The 16,047-nt window shown below is 56.6% G+C and overlaps 1 protein-coding gene across 5 annotated transcripts in view; it reads right to left on the reverse strand.

Moving 5' to 3' along the window:
• HSPG2 (heparan sulfate proteoglycan 2) overlaps positions 1 to 16,047 on the reverse strand; it is a 121,520-nt gene that overhangs the window by 57,798 nt on the left and 47,675 nt on the right. For 3 of the 5 annotated variants that reach the window (XM_039474152.2, XM_074380255.1, XM_074380251.1), the window contains exons 4-22: positions 14,752 to 14,861; positions 14,593 to 14,651; positions 14,148 to 14,308; positions 12,818 to 12,868; positions 12,076 to 12,204; positions 11,560 to 11,814; positions 11,357 to 11,476; positions 9,085 to 9,216; positions 8,777 to 8,921; positions 8,531 to 8,682; positions 8,293 to 8,439; positions 4,252 to 4,415; positions 3,571 to 3,750; positions 3,279 to 3,475; positions 3,023 to 3,170; positions 1,926 to 2,053; positions 1,506 to 1,592; positions 1,359 to 1,417; positions 1,112 to 1,179 (exon numbers count right to left, since the gene is read on the reverse strand). In XM_039474152.2, coding sequence (XP_039330086.2) covers positions 1,112 to 1,179; positions 1,359 to 1,417; positions 1,506 to 1,592; positions 1,926 to 2,053; positions 3,023 to 3,170; positions 3,279 to 3,475; positions 3,571 to 3,750; positions 4,252 to 4,415; positions 8,293 to 8,439; positions 8,531 to 8,682; positions 8,777 to 8,921; positions 9,085 to 9,216; positions 11,357 to 11,476; positions 11,560 to 11,814; positions 12,076 to 12,204; positions 12,818 to 12,868; positions 14,148 to 14,308; positions 14,593 to 14,651; positions 14,752 to 14,861 — 2,492 coding nt within the window. The remainder of the gene's footprint in view (positions 1 to 1,111; positions 1,180 to 1,358; positions 1,418 to 1,505; positions 1,593 to 1,925; positions 2,054 to 3,022; positions 3,171 to 3,278; positions 3,476 to 3,570; positions 3,751 to 4,251; positions 4,416 to 8,292; positions 8,440 to 8,530; positions 8,683 to 8,776; positions 8,922 to 9,084; positions 9,217 to 11,356; positions 11,477 to 11,559; positions 11,815 to 12,075; positions 12,205 to 12,817; positions 12,869 to 14,147; positions 14,309 to 14,592; positions 14,652 to 14,751; positions 14,862 to 16,047) is intronic. The other 2 variants (XM_074380254.1, XM_074380253.1) reach the window with 1 other exon arrangement.

The raw sequence follows: 16,047 nt of genomic DNA on the forward strand, positions 1-16,047 counted from the left end.
CTCAGCTTGCTCATCCACTCTGGGATTTAAGATCAGGAGTGCTTGACTTCAGAATCGATCCATTCTTTTTCACACATTCACATTCTTTTTTTTTTTTTGAGACAGAGTTTTGTTCTTGTTGCCCACACTGGAGTGCAGTGGTGCGGTCTCAGCTCACTGCAACCTCTGCTTCCCAGACTCAAGCGATTCTCCTGCCTCAGCCTCCCAGGTAGCTGTGATTACAGGCACCCGCCACCACACCCGGCTAATTTTTGTATGTATGTATGTATGTATGCATGTATGTATGTATGTATGTATTTATTTTTTGAGACAGAGTTTCGCTCTTGTTACCCAGGCTGGAGTGCAATGGCGCGATCTCGGCTCACCGCAACTTCCGCCTCCTGGGTTCAAGGAATTCTCCTGCCTCAGCCTCCTGAGTAGCTGGGATGACAGGCATGCGCCACCATGCCCAGCTCCAATTTTTTGTATTTTTAGTAGAGACGGGGTTTCACCATGTTGACCAGGGTGGTCTCGATCTCTTGACCTCGTGATCCACCCGCCTCGGCCTCCCAAAGTGCTGGGATTACAGGTGTGAGCCACTGTGCCCGGCCAATTTTTGTATTTTTAGTAGAGATGGGGTTTCACTATGTTGGCCAGGCTGGTCTTGAGCTCCTGACCTCAAGTGATCTGCCCGCCTTGGCCTCCACACAGTGTTGGGATAACAGGCATGAGACAGCTCACCCGCCGATGCTGCCATTCTAATGCAAGTGACCTCCCTTCTCTGGGCCTCCATTTTTTCATATCACAAATTGGGGACACTAATATCTACATCATTGTATCAGTGTGACAATGGACAAAGGATGGCAAATGCAAAGGCACAATGCAGATAAAAGGCTGCACAAAGAATGACTGGGACTTGAACTCAGGTGGCCCGACCCCCTAACCAGAGCAACTTGCCAACCCCAGGCCACCTCTCCTGGTGCAGAAGACCAGTCAGCCAGGCCCACCAGCTCTGACTAGGTTACCACCCACTGGCCGAGAAGCTATGGAGAGGATGGAGCTTCCTCCCTCCTTCTCCCAGCTGCGGTGCTGGGCCCAAGACCCCTGGGTGGGTGGCAGATGGCACACGTACCTTACAGCGGCAGGCCTCCCCAGAGGTCCCCATGCTGCCACGCTCATCACAGCGCACAATCGCCTGGTCTGGAACACAAAGCAGGTATTGGCAGGGCAGGTGGGAATGGGATAGACACGGTCAGGGCACAGACAGGAACGGTGGCCCCCCAAGGATCACGAGCTGGGGTGGGGAGGTAGGGAGCCTGGTGTGCAGCCCAGGTGGGGTTGGGGGGTGGGTGTCATGGGATGGTGGCAGCCATACTCACTGATGGGCCTGCACTTCCCATCGGGCTGGATGGGGTTCCCTTCGTATCCAGGGGCACAGCTAGGGGAGAGAGGGCACTGCCATCAGTGGCACTTCCATGCCCCTGCCCAGGAAACCCCTTCCTGCAGCCCCCGAGGCTCTCCCTCACCTCTCGCAGCGGCGGCCGGTGTAGCCTGGGGCACAAGCGTCACACGTGGCTTGGCCATCCGTGTCCAGGAAGCAAGTGTCTGAGAATCTGTGGGTATCATGTGGACAGGGCATGGGGCAGGGCCGGGGTCAGGCTTTCTACTCCCACCCTGGGAAACAACCGCCATCCACACAGACACAGTGTGCCATGAGGCATGATGCCATCTCCCTGCCCGGCAGCCTCACAGCAACTGTGGGAAGGCAGGTGGCCCATTATGCAGAAAAGGAAACTGAGGCCCAGAGAGGTCAAGGAGTGTGGGATAACTTAGCGACCAGGCTGAGATCTGAATCCGAGTCTCCCACCTCCCTGCCCAGAGTATTCTCCCGGCCTGTTGCACTGCCCCCGGCCAACCCCCCCCACCCACCCTGAGCAGGGGCTGACCTGCGGGAGGCATCAATGTACGGGCAAGGGCAGGGCCGGCAGGCAGTGGCTGTGGCCTTCGTGGCATCCCCAAAGAAGCCAGCCTTGCACTTGTTGCACTGTGGTCCCTCCGTGTTGTGCTGGCAATTCTAGGAGGAGGAGGACGTGGCTCAACTTCGAGAGCAGAACTGGGCCAGATGCTGAGGGGGGCCTGGGAGGCTGTCTGGTTCAGCCTCCCCATCATGTTGGAGGCCCAGCTTTGCAGACAGGGGAGCATCAGCTGCAACCACTGACAGGGAGCTCACCGCCTTACTCGGCAGCCTGTCCCATAGATGGTTCCAAATGCCTGCTTTTTAATGACCTAAACCCGCCACCCTCTTCCAATCAGCACCCACTGGCCAGTTCTCCTGTCCAGAGTCTGTCTCTTCTACCCCACTCCTTTGCAGGGATTTGCATGACAGCGCTGCCCTGCTTGAGCCTTCGCTTCTGTCAGCTCCACAATCCGAGCTCTGACCACCATTCCTAAGAAATAAATACTACCCGAAGGGCCTCTCCCGCTTAGGGCTGCCCTCTGAAGGACCACGCTTCTTCGTCCAGGATTAGTCTACGAAGGTGGAGGAGGGAGGACCATCACCTCCCTTGTCTGGACACTCTGTCTCTGGGTTTTTTTTGAGGGGGTGGGAGGACAGAGTCTTGCTCTGTTGCCCAGGCTGGAGTGCAGTGGTGCGATCTCGGCTCACTGCAACCTCCACCCCCCGTGTTTAAATGACTCTCCTGCCTCAGCCTCCTGAGTAGCTGGGATTACAGGCAGGTGCCACCATGTCTGGCTAATTTTTGTATTTTTAGTAGAGACGGGGTTTCACCATGTTGGCCAGGCTGGTCTCGAACTCCTGACCTCAAGTGATCCACCCGTCTTGGCCTCCCAAAGTGCTGAGATTACAGGTGTGAGCCACCTCGCCCAGCCTATATCTCTGTTACTGCATCCAGAGGTCATGACAGCTCATCTGCCAGCCATGACAGTCACTGTGGAGGCTTGCGCTGAGCTCATGAGCACAGGGAGTCTCACACCTTGTCCCTGCTCCTACTTTAGTGTCCAAGTGCCAGCTGGCACTACTCACCAGGCAGTGGCCATACACAGGGTCACAGGAGCTGGCATGGCCATTGCAATTGCAGCCAGAGCAGGTGCCCAGGTAGGGTCCACCGGGCACCCGAGTGAAGTGGGCATCGCAGCTTTCACAGGACAAGCCGGAATAGCCAATGGGGCATCTGTGGGGACAGGACCGAGAGAGTCGCTGCAAGGGCTGTGAGGCTCTGCTGTTTCTCCTCTATCCTTGTCAGGGTCTCTGTGGTTCCCAGTCTGGCCGGCTCAGGCACCTGCACTCCTCCACACTGTGGGCACGGCCATGGCTGGTGGCGTAGGTGACGGTGGTATCCATGGAGATGTCGCTCAGTCCCACGCTGGCCATCTTGGTGTTGTACACGGTCTGGATGAGCACGGCCTCCAGGCTCTGCAGCACCTGCAGCAGCTCCGCGCGCTGCACCGGCCGGCCAGACTCATGGACCCAGTGCTCCTGAGTATGGGTGAAGGTGGCAGGGGTCACACATCAGTGCCTGCCCAGCCGAAATCGCCCTTGACTCCCAGCCTAAGAGCTTGGGTGCCACCCACCTCAGAGAACTGGACCTGCCGCTGGTTCAGAGCACCGGGTTGGGTGGGTGTGTGGCCTCGGGAGAGGAGGCGGTATCCGGCACCCACGAGGACCACGTCCGGCCGCTGCACTGGCTCCAGCATGCCTCGGGCCAGCTCATAGCGCACATTGTAACGCAGGGAGCCACCATAGGAGTCCACCTGGCAACAGGGTGAATCGAGGCAGGTAGCTGTGGGCTCACTTGACACCCACCATGCCTACGAGGTGCCTACAGTCTTCCAGCTCCTCCCTCACTCTGCCTACCTGAGACTCACTGCATGCCAGGCACTGAGCTGGGCACAGGGAAACCGAGATGGGTGAGACTCAGGCCCTGTCTCTAGAGTTTTTGGTCCACGGCAGGGTGTAAAATCATGCTGTGCACAGAGTGCCCAGGGAGGCCAGTGCAGACGCACAGAACAGCCCAGGCATTGGCGAGCGGTCAGGGAGGGCTCCCAGGAGGAGGGGAGTCCAGTTCTTCTTCCCAAGCCAATAGTGCTGGGGAGAGGTCCTGCCCTGAATGGATGAGCTGCTGCCACAGGAGGCCACATCAGGGCATGGCAACACCGTTCCCCCCAAGTCTGTCTTGCTGCCCACCAGCTGCAGAGGGAGCAGAGCCCACGTGGATTCTTTCCACACCCAGGATGGCAGCCCAGGTCCCTCACCTTGTTGCCCAGGAACTGCTCAGGCAGAGCCCAGAAGGAGTCGTGGACGAGGAAGCGGCGGGACAGGTCGACCAGCTGGAACTCGCGCAGGGCTGGGTCGATCTGCAGCTGCGTGGAGGAGAGGGGTGGCGTGCCGGGCTGTGCAGGCATCGTCACATTCACGCCTGCAGGTGGCAAGGAGGGGGCTGAGAGCTGCAGCCTGGGCCTGCCTGATACACCCATCCTGCGGGCCAGCAACCCAGAAAAACGGGAAAGTTCTAGGGAAATCTGATTTTGAGAAAACTTTGATCTCTCTTCCAAAGTTAAGAATATGCAGTTTTTGGCCGGGCGCGGTGGCTCAAGCCTGTAATCCCAGCACTTTGGGAGGCCGAGGCGGGTGGATCACAAGGTCAAGAGATCAAGACCATCCTGGTCAACATGGTGAAACCCCGTCTCTACTAAAAATGCAAAAAATTAACTGGGCATGGTGGCATATGCCTGTAATCCAAGCTACTCAGGAGGCTGAGCCAGGAGAATTGCCTGAACCCAGGAGGCGGAGATTGCGGTGAGCCGAGATCGCGCCATTGCACTCCAGCCTGGGTAACAAGAGCGAAAAAAAAAAAAAAAAAAGAATATGCAGTTTTGGGCCGTGCATGGTAGCTTGTGCCTGTAATGCCAGCACTTTGGGAGGCTGAGGGGGGCGGATCACTTGAGGCCGAGAGTTCAAGACCAGCCTGGCCAGCATGGTGAAACCCTGTCACTACTAAAAATACAAAAATTAGCTGGGCGTGGCGGTGCACACCTGGAGTTTCAGTTACTCAGGAGGCTGAGATGGCAGAATCACTTGAACCCTGGAGGCAGAGGCTGCAGTGAGCTGAGATCGTGCCACTGCACTCCAGTGTGGGTGACAGAGTGAGAATCTGTCTCAAAAAAAAAAAAAAAAAAAAAAGAAAAGAAAATGCAGCTTTTCCCTGCTCCTTCCCAAATATTGGAGCAGCATTTCCCAAAGCATGCTCTGGGAATGAACGTCAATGCCATGGAATGATAGATGGGAACCATCTGGGAACCACAGGGTCAAAGAAAGGTTAAGGGGAATCTTTGCGACAGGACTTCTCAGGGCCTTTCTTGCTAAGAGACCCACAGTCTTTCAGGGTTGGAAGACCTCTGTGGGCAGGAGAGCTGCACAAGGCTGAAGAACAGGAGCCCAGGTCCAGGTGTGCGTAGGCCTGGGCAGGGACCTCAGTTTCCCTAGCTGTAAGATGGTGCTTACAGTAGCCTTCCTCCTAGAGTGACAAAGTGAGCAAATTGATATAAAATGGCTAGCTCTTATTGCTGCTGCTGTTATGGCGGCTCATCCAGTCCGACCCTCTCCTATGAACGCACACGCACACACTCACCCCACACGGGAATTCCCTTGATGGTGCCCTCCCAGAGCTCTGGGACAGCACCATGCTAGAGAACTTTGGTGGGGTGAAAATATCCTGTACCTACAATCTGCACTATGGGAGCTAGCAGACTGGTGCAAAAGTAACCGGTGTTTTTGCCATTAAAAGTAATGGTTGTGCTGGGCGCAGTGGCTCAAGTCTGTAATCCCAGCACTTTGGGAGGCCGAGGCAGGTGGATCATGAGTTCGAGAGATCGAGACCACCCTGGTCAACATAGTGAAACCCCGTCTCTACTAAAAATACAAAAAATTAGCTGGGCATGGTGGCGCGTGCCTGTAATCCCAGCTACTCAGGAGGCTGAGGCAGGAGAATTGCCTGAACCCAGGAGGCGGAGGTTGCGGTGAGCCGAGATCGCGCCATTGCGCTCTAGCCTGGGTAACAAGAGCGAAACTCCCTCTCAAAAAAAAAAAAAAAAAAAAGTAACGGTTGTAGCCACATGTGGCCACTGAGCACTGGAGACATGTCTAGTGCTGCTCAGGAATGAATCATTGTATTTCAATTTAAAGAGCCACGCACGCATGGCCAGTGACTGCCACACTGGATGATGCAGGTGTCATGGTTGGGAGCATCTGACCTCCAAAGGCCATCCCTCCCAGCTCTGGACAATTTTTTGACACTTAGCAAGTTCTCCCTTACGCGAAGTCCACATCTGTCTGCCAAGAGCTTCTTCCCCTCACCCTGAATGAATCCCCTGCAATGGGGAGTCCAGCTCCTCACCTGCAGAATGACCGAGCACAGCCCTGAGGCTAGACTACTCCATCCTCTTTCCTCCCTGCCTTCTGGGGATGTCTTCAGGCCGCCTCCCTCCTGATCGCCATGCACACACAGGCCACCTGCTCACCCTGGAATTCCCACCACTCCCTCTCTGGACCATCCAGATTCCAATCAGACAGCCCTGGGTTCAGGTCTCCCTCGAAACGGCTGTATGAACCTAGGGAAGCCCCACAACCTCTCAGAGCCTTGGGGCTCTCATCTTAAAACTGTGAAATCAGCTCTGACCTTGCAAGGGCTATTGGCAGTTCAGGGACCATCATGTCAAGCCACTGGCTTGCTCACCAAATCGTGGCCACGGCCATTAGGATTCTAAATATAATGGGGGACAACTTTGGGAGGTAACTAAGTTTTTGTTTTGTTTTTAGAGATGTGGTCTCATTCTGTTGTCCAGGATGGAGTACAATGGTGTGATCACAGCTCACTGCAGCCTCAGTCTCCCAGACTCAAGAGATCCTTCTGACTGAGCCCCTCAGGTAGCTGGAACTACAGGCACACACCACCATGCCTGGCTAATTTTTTTATTTTTAATTTTTGTAGAGATGGGGTCTCACTATGTTACCCAGGCTGGTCTTGAACTCCTGGCTACAGCAATCCTCCTTCCCCTGTCTCCCAAAGTACCGGGATTACAGGCATATGCCACCATGCCTGGCTAGGTAACTAAATCTTTTTTTTTCTTTTTTTTTTTTGAGACGGAGTTTCGCTCCTGTTGCCCAGGCTGGAGTGCAATGGTGCGATCTCGGCTCACCACCACATCTGCCTCCCAGGTTCAAGCATCTTCTGCCTCAGCCTCCCAAGTGGCCGAGATTACAAGCATGCACCCCCATACTTGGCTAATTTTGTACTTTTAGTAGAGATGGGGTTTCTCCATGTTGGTCAGGCTGGTCTCGAACTCCTGACCTCAGGTGATCTGCCCGCCTCAGCCTCCCAAAGTGCTGGGATTACAGGCATGAGTCACTGCGCCTGGCCACTACGTTTTATACAAGTAATTTTTAGGTTCCTCAACCAACAAAAGGGCATAACGTGTGTTGAGTGCTTTGGAGCTAACTCTCTACATGCGTTGAATCCTCTGAAACTCAGCAGGCTGAGGGCTGCTTGGGGCCAGGTGGGAAAGACATAGCTGAGACCTGAGCCCAAGTCTAGGAGGTGTCTGGGCTCATGCTCTCAGCCATCCTGTCACTCTGCCTCTCAGAGCCGGAGAGAACTCAGTCCAGCTGCCTGCCTCTAACTTTGGGAAAACAGGCTCAGAGAAACCAAGAGACTTGCCCAGAGACACAGCGGCGGTCTGTGGTGTGGCTGGAGGCCAGCCTCAGGCTAAGCAGACACCAAAGCCTGGGCTCTTATGCTCCGGGCACACTGGCACCTCCGTCTCTCAGAACCAGGACAGTGACTGTGACATTGGCAAATACTTCCTGGGCGCTGACCACAGGCCGAGCACAATTCTGAGAGGCTTACAGCCATGAATCCACGAAGTCCCTACAAAGCCCTAGGAGGTAGTTATTATTCCCCCGACCCAACTTTATAGATGAGGAAGCAGACACAAGACAGCGGGTAACTTGACCCAGGACACACAGGTAGTCAGCGTCCACATCAGGATCCAACCCAGGGCTCTAGAGCCCAGCCTCTCTGTAACCCGAAGCAGGCAGGCAGCAAGTGGGGATTGGGCTTTTCCTAAAAATGTTGGTTTTCCCCCCAAAATGCTTTTTTGACAGGGCTCAGTGTTTCTTCAGTGACTGATACTCCTTCCTGAAACCTGGCCCCGTCTGTCCGCATCTATCCTCTGTGCCCACTGGAGCCTGGTACCCACCTCCCACCTCCCATAGAGCTCACCCGCCCGCCAACGCACCCTTGAAGTCATCGGGTTGGTCAAAGCGCAGCCTGATCTGGTCCCGGAAGCGGCGGCTGCTCTGGCACACGCTGGTGATACCAAAGCAGAAGCAGGGCAGGCAGGAGGAGCTGTGCTCCAGGTAGAAGTGGCCGTCGGGGCAGGGGCCTGCTGGGCGGCATGGGAGGGGGCTGTAGCCGGCCACAGTGGGCAGCCGGCTCCGCCCCCACACCCAGGGACACCTGCCCTCTGACTGTACCTCGCTGCGGGACGAGCTCCAGGACCCCGTCAGGAATCCCAAACACCATGCCCCGGGCGTTCATGGCCTCACAGGTATAGGCACCCTGGTCTGACTCCTTCACGTCACGGATGATCAGTGTGCCACGGCCACCCTCGCTGGTCACTGTCACCCTGGTGCGCCCCAAGACAAGTGGTGGGATCTGGCCTAGGGCCCTAGACCAGCCACCCCACTTTCCCATCCCACCACCTGGGCCCAGAGCCGCACCTGGGATGAGAGGGGATGTGGCCCCAGTTGAGCCTCCAGTTGATGATGGGGGTGGGGACTCCAATGGCCACACAGGTGAAGGTCACTGTCTGGCCCCGGGAAGCCTGGATGGACTCCTGGGGAGGTGTCACCACCTGGGGGGCCACTGAGGAGAGCAGGGCAGGGGTGAGGGGTAGGGGATAAAGAAAGGAGGAGCAGAGAGAGGGCTCCGAGGGGCTAGGTGGGAGAAGAGCAGAGGCTGAGGCTGTGGACAGAAGCCCCCAGAACCCAGCCCAGGGCCTGCATCTCCACCCCTGCTCCCTACTCACTGCAGCCAAACTCGTCACTACGGTCGGGACAGTCGCTGTCCTCGTCACAGTGGAAGCTGGCTGGGATGCACGTGTTGGTGGAGACACATCGGAACTGTGTGGGTCCGCACACTTCCTCAGGGCGCTTGGCGGCTGGGGACAAAGCCAGGCGGTTCTGGCTCTCATCTTGCCCACATGACCCGCAACAGCCCTCGCCACGCCAAGCCCCTGCTGTACAACACTGTCCAACTCACAGCCGGCATGACTCGGCCACCAGCCGGCATCGAGCCCACTCGTCACATTACCCAGTCCCATCCCTCACTCCACTTGATTCCCCGTGCCAGTCATGGCTGGCATGTCACTGTCACAACCACAGCACCACCCAGCCACCCTCAGAGTCACAGAAGTGCCATCTTGCACACATGGAGAAGACCCACGTCAAAGGCACAGCCAGTGGGGCTGGCATCTCTGGGCACCAGCAATGCCCTGCACACCCTTCTTTACCAGAAAGGCCTGGTAAGGCGCCTGGCACAGCATGGTCCCAGCAGGGCTCAGCACTCTGTGCTCCCACTGACAGGCCCTCTAGGGACTGGCCAGAGGCTGGAAGTGCCCAGGACAAGGGCTGGGCCCTGCTAGGCCTCTCTACTGGCTGGTGACCAACGTTCTTCATCAGGGAGACGGAGCTTGAGAGAGACACAGACAGGGACAAACAGGTCACAGCCATGCGGGAGCGGAAGCCGCACATCCACAGAGCAGGTGTGAGAGGAGACCAGGAGGCAGCCATGAACACAGCTCGGGGGCTTCTGTTCCCCACACTCTCAAGATCCCACAAGGCCATTCGGCCTTCAGGGTGTCTTAGTCTGGGCTGTTGACAAGGACCTGTCCTTCCTTTGACGTCCCCAGCAGAGGCCCCTGAGAAGGGCCTTCCAACTAAAGCTCCCAGTTACTGTCTCTCTCCCAAGGGACTGCTGCTGTCAGGCAAGCTTAGAACCACAGAAAGGCATCCTAGAACTCCACCAGGCTATGGCACGATGCTGCCTGTCCCCAGCGCTTGCTGCAGAGTGGGCAGGGGAAGGAAGCCAAGGAGAAGCTGGACAAGTTCACAGCAGGAACACGGACATTCGCTCAGACACACCACCCAGGACCACAGAGAAGCGCCTGAAGATTATCCTCAATCTCGCACTAACAAGCATCAGGCTTCTCATGGGACAGGACACACAGAATGCCACCTGACATGGTCTCTGCCTCTGCTGCCTCCCCCTCCTATTTAACTGTCAGGATGCCCATAATGTCCACAGCATTAACTGGAAAGATGGATACCATGAGGGTATGGGGGGAGGCTGGAAGGATGAATGGGAGGGAAGAAGGATGGCAGATGGATGGATGGATGGATGAATGGGTGAATGGATGGATGGGTAGATGGATGGACGGACGTATGGATGGATGAATGGATAGATGGATAGGTGAGTAGATGGATGGATGGATGGGTGGGTGGATGGATAGGTGGGTAGATTGATGGATGGATGGACGGATAGATGGATGGATAGATGGATGGATGGATGGATGGATGGATGGGTGGATGGATGGATGGATGGATGGATGGATGGGTGGGTGGGTGGATGGATAGGTGGGTAGATTGATTGATGGATGGATGGATGGATGGATGGATGGATGGGTAGAGTGGACAGATGAATGAAGGGCTGGATGGATGGATAATGGATGCATAGGTGGGTGCGTGGGCGGTGGGGAGTTGGACAGGTGGATGGGTGAATGGATGAATGGTAGGCTGATAGATGGACAAAGAGCTGGAGAGATGGAGGAAGAAATAACCCAGTCCCTGCTTCAGAGGAGAAGCCTCTAAGCCCATAATGGTAAGGCTCTGACTTGCATGCATATGCCAAGGACCCATCGCCAAGCGACCTTGGCACACAGAACCCTCCTAACCATTCATCTGACCCACACACTAAACAAAGAGAAGCTTCATGGTAACAAAAATAAAGGAAAGAAATGAAGAGACACGAACCACGAAGGCTAAGCACACTGCTTCACCAAAGGCCAGCTCAGGGCCAAGAGGCCTCACGGCTCTGGTCAGAGATAAACTTTGGAATGTGTCGCAGGGCCTTCCACACCCAGCCAGGGAGAGCAAGCAAATAGGCTTGGGGAACTGGGGAAAGCAGAGGGGCGGGGCAGGGGCAGGGTGGAGGAGAGGGGCCGCTCAGGAGTGCAGGGGTGGGGCAGGAGCAAACGGCCTGGGCAGGGCAGGGGGGCCTCAGCTGGACCCGCAGATACTCACGGCAGTTGGTTTCATCGGTCTGGTCTTTACAGTCAAAGTCACCATCACAGCGCCACAGCTTGAGGGCACAGTGTCCATTCCCGCAGGCGAACTCGTTGGGCTCACAGGGTGGCGGGGTGCCTAGGGGACCAGGCAGGGGTCAGCAGCGCCCTCCCGGGCCAGCTTCCGCTCCCCAGACCCACCTGCACCCCGGCCGTGCGCACCGCAGTCCAGCTCGTCGCTGCCGTCCTTGCAGTCGTCCTGCCCATCGCAGAGGTAGTCCCTGGGGATGCAGTGCCCACTGCGGCATGCCACCTCCTGGGGCCCACAAGGCAGGGGCCTGGCGGAAGCAGGAAGCAGGGGCTGGGGAGCGGGGGTATGTGGTGGCTGTCTCGTGGTGGCTGCCTCCAGTCGGGGCGGCAAGGGTGTTGTCTCCATCAGGAGAGAGAATGTGGGGCTGACTCCCAGGACCGGCTCATCTGTGGACAGAGTCTGCTTGGCATTTGGCAGAAGCGGGTGGCTCTCACCTGCTCCTTGTGCCCCACACTCCCCAGGCCCACCCTGTACTTCCCAACACCACTCCCTGCCGCCCCCTGCCTGGCTCTGTCATCACCCTTCCTACGCCCCCATCCTCTGCCTGCACCGAAGCCTCATAGTCCCCGACGGACTCCAAGACCCGGTGTAGGACCCGGGCCTTCCGTTGGGGCCCAACCCACTTGTGGCCCTGGACATCCCCTCACCGCAGTTGAGCTCATCGGACATGTCCCTGCAGTCGGGCCGCCGGTCACAGCGATACTCCAGGGCCACACACTCGTTGTAGCTGTGGCAGGCAAACTCGGCCTCGGTGCAGGCTCTTGGGAACTGGGGCACTGCGGGTGGAGGAGCAGACTGGAGTCAGAGGTGGCCAGAGGGAGGTGCGGGAAGCTGCGGGAACAGCACAGGTGTTGAGTGGCTGGAGTGGGCTTCAGTGCCCTGTGTAGGGCAGCTCGGTTTCTGGTAGGCATAGTGAGGGCAAGGAGCACGTAGTAGACACATCCACAGCACGCATGGGGCATGGGACATGTGGCAGTGGCCTCCCCCATCTCTAACACAGACCCCACACGCAGGTGACATGCCACACGCATGCAATCACCACACCACACACATGCAGGCCGCAGCCTGGCCCAGTGAGGACAAAGGAGGGGAGAGGGGAATGCCCAGCTGTCTTGGGCTGTGCCCAGCCGGCCATCTCGCCCTCATCCTTCTTTCCTTTCCATCCTTAAAAAAATTTTTTCTTTTCTTTTCTTTTTTCTTTTTTTAGAGACAGGATCTCACTATGTTGCCCAAGCCGGTCTCGAACTCTTCGTCTCAAGTAATCCTCCCATCTTGGCCTCCCAAAGTGCTGGGGCTACAGGCGCCATGGGAGCCCCCACGCCCGACCTCCTCTCCATCCTTAACTTCTCTAGGAACCTGGCTGGGCCTGGGCCTGGCTTACACTCTCACCTGGTGTCACTGCGACCGCCACAGCGGCCGGTGGGGGTGGGGGGGTCTGTGCTGAAAAGGAAGATGTGATCAGTGGTCGTTTTGCCTGGGAGCTGGCAGCTGAGGGCCGTAGGGCTGGGCCAGGCCATTCCACCATCCCTAGCCAGGAGGACTCATTGAAAAGTGAGAGCAGGGCTGGAACCCCACCCAGTGGGCCTAGTGGTACCAGAAGAGCAAGGCTGATCTCTAGGTGTACTGACTGTTTGTTTGGTTTTGCTTTAGAGACAGTGTTTTGCTCTGTCGCCCAGGCTGGAGTGCAGTGGCGTGGACAAGAGTGCACTGGACAAGGAGTGGCTCCTAGAGGGGGCTGGCTTCGCGCATTACAGCCTCAACCTCCTGGGCCCAAGTGATCTTCCTGCCTCAGCCTTCTGAGTAGTTAGGACTACAGGCACACGCCACTATGCCTGGCTGAATTGAGGTGCAGGACAAGGGAGGTGACGGTTGCACTGTTTTTCTAATGGCGCTACACCATGGAAGGAATGGAGTCTGTTCCATTCTGTGTTCCACTGAGTCAGGATCTTCCCAGAGAGAGGAAACTGAGATGGAGACAGTGCTGAGAGCCACAGCCTGTGAGGGGTGACCGAGGGCTGTTCGGGCTAGGGAAAGAAAAGACTCAGGATGTTGAAACAGGAGATCAGGGGCACGGTAGAAGGAAATCTGGGCTGACCCGAAGCACAAAGGCCAGGATTCTGCACCTAACGGCTGTGTGGCTTTGGACTGGTTTCCTAGTCTCCCGGTGCCTCAGTTTCTCCTGCTTCTCTCATCACAGGTTCTGGCGGGACTTGAGTTTGTTTGAAATCCTAGCCTTTTCACTATCTGCCCATCTGGTTCTGGACAAATTCAGATATTCCTTTCTGAGCCTCAGTTCCCCCGTCTCTGAAACGGGGAATAACATTTTCTGCACAGGAATTGCTGTGAAGACTGACCTAGAGGCTGGAAATAACGGCAGTCAGCGCTCAGTAAACAGTCGCTGGTTACTATTAAGTAGTAATGTGTTTTGGACTCGTAAGTACGGGATGAATCAAGGCCTGAAGACCTCCTGTCAATGTGTAGAGGTCTAGAAGGAAGGAGCAGAACTTGTGTCTAATGGGGATGTGCTAGAGGAAACAGTCTGTGCTCTACCAGGCCAAGACTGTGTAAAGATCCATGGGAGGACTCAGGAGGTGGTGAGCTCCCTGTTTCTAAAGCTGTGCAAGCCCAAGTTGGGAGCCCATGGTGGAGACACCGAAAAGTAACCCCCCACACCCAACGAGTCTGGAGGAGGCGACCCTAGGCACCAGGATAGGCTCACCTGTGCCCAGGCGTCGGAACTGGAATCCCTGGGGAGAGGTAACGTAGGAGGCCATGGAGCCGCTGGAGACGACCCTGTGCAGCACCTCCTGAATCTGAGGCCCGTCTGGATTCCCTTCTGAGCCCACATCCAGCTCCACAAAAACCCAGCCATCCAGCTCCCTGGGGATGGAGATGGGCAGGAGAGGAGGGTCAGCCAGACTTCTGTGCTCTCAGCTCCTCCATGAGGCTCCTGCCCCAGTGGTCAGGTCCTGTTCCGGGAAAGCCCGTACCCAAAGCAGGGCAACTAAAGGTCCCAATCATCCCCCCACCAATTCCTGTATTTCCACCGATAGTGACTCATCCTATAGGCCTTTCCATGGTGCCAGGCTTCCTTCCCATCCTCATCAGTCCCCTCCAGGTTACCCCTCAAGTCCCCCAGCAGCCCCCGGGGGCCCCTTTCTCACTTGATGAACACCACACTGACAACCTGGTCTCCGGGAATTTTCAAGTACTCCGACTCCAGCTGGGGAGGGACACGGCGCCATCAGCCCCAGAGGCCTTCACCCCATCCCCAGTCCTGCCCCGCCATGCCCCCAAGCTTCCTGACCCCCGCTTCGCCTCACCGTGTCTACCACAGCCTCGGACACCTCTCGGAACTCCCTAGAGCCGGCATCCTCCAGCTGAGGGCTGTACGTGATGGAATGAGTGAAATTCACCAGGGCTCGGAAGTAAACTGTGGAAAAGTGAAAGAAGTATCATTCTGAGAGGCCCAGCCTGGCACGTAGTGGCGTTAGGCAGCTGGACCTTTCAGGCGGAGCTGCGGGGATGGCGCCGGGAGGTCTCCGTCAAGGCTGACACCTGTGTGTCCATAGCCATGCCCAGCACAGCTTTCTATACACATGCTCAGGGGTCAATGTCAAGGCTCCAACTTGACTGAGGGGCTTTAACTAACAAAGGAAATAGCCTGATCCAGAAACCAAGTGGTGGTGCAGAAGAAGAGACCCCAGCAGTCCACAGGAAGGCTGGACAAGAAGGAGTGGCTCCTAGAGGGGGCTGGCCTGGCACAGGGATTACCTGCACGTGACTGGGAAAGGCTCTGCCAGCCTTCCCTGGCCAGTTCCAACTCACTCCTCAGGACTTGGCCCAGCCATCGCCTCCTGATCTTCCTGATCTGCGCTGGCTGGGGTAGAGACCACTCCCCTGGGCTCCCACAGCGCCCTGCTTTCCCTTGCAGAGCACCTTCCACCCAGCGCTGCGTAGATTCGGCCAGGTTTCACATCACAGTAACAGTCGTGGGTCTCGGCTCTGAGTTTCTGTTTCCTAATGGGATGCTGACTGCATGCACCGCCTGGGTGGCTGTGAGGGGTGCGTGATATTACGTTCACATGCACCTGACCCTTGGGCTCAGATGCAGCACCCAGCACCCAGCAAAGCACCCGAGCACTGAAGCTGCCTCATCCTCTGTCTATCACCAGACTCTGAGCTTGATGAGGGGGAACCTGGGATTTCCCCTCATCAAGTGCCTGGCACACAACGGGTTCCTCGTTAAGGGATGGCTGAATAAATGCATCTCAGACTGGTGTGAGCATACACATGCGTCTGTCGTTTCTTTCTTTCCTTTTCTTTTCTTTTCTTTGGCAGGGCCTTGCTCTGTCATCCAGGCTGCAGTGTGGTAGCACGATCACAGCTCACTGCAGCCTCCCACGTAGCTGGGATTACAGGTGCATGCCCTCATGCCCAGCTAATTTTTTGACTTTTGATAGAGACGGGGTCGTGCTCTGTTGCCCAGGTTGGCTTCAAACTCCTGGGCTCAAGCAATCCTCTCGGTTCGGCCTTCCAAAGTGCATCTGTCATTTCTTAAGCACCTACTATATACGAGACAGTTTATACTCATTAAGTTTCACCATGTTTGTGAATTC

The sequence above is a fragment of the Saimiri boliviensis genome, chromosome 11, assembly GCF_048565385.1.
Source record: "Saimiri boliviensis isolate mSaiBol1 chromosome 11, mSaiBol1.pri, whole genome shotgun sequence".
In the NCBI taxonomy this organism is placed as follows: Eukaryota; Metazoa; Chordata; class Mammalia; order Primates; family Cebidae; genus Saimiri; species Saimiri boliviensis.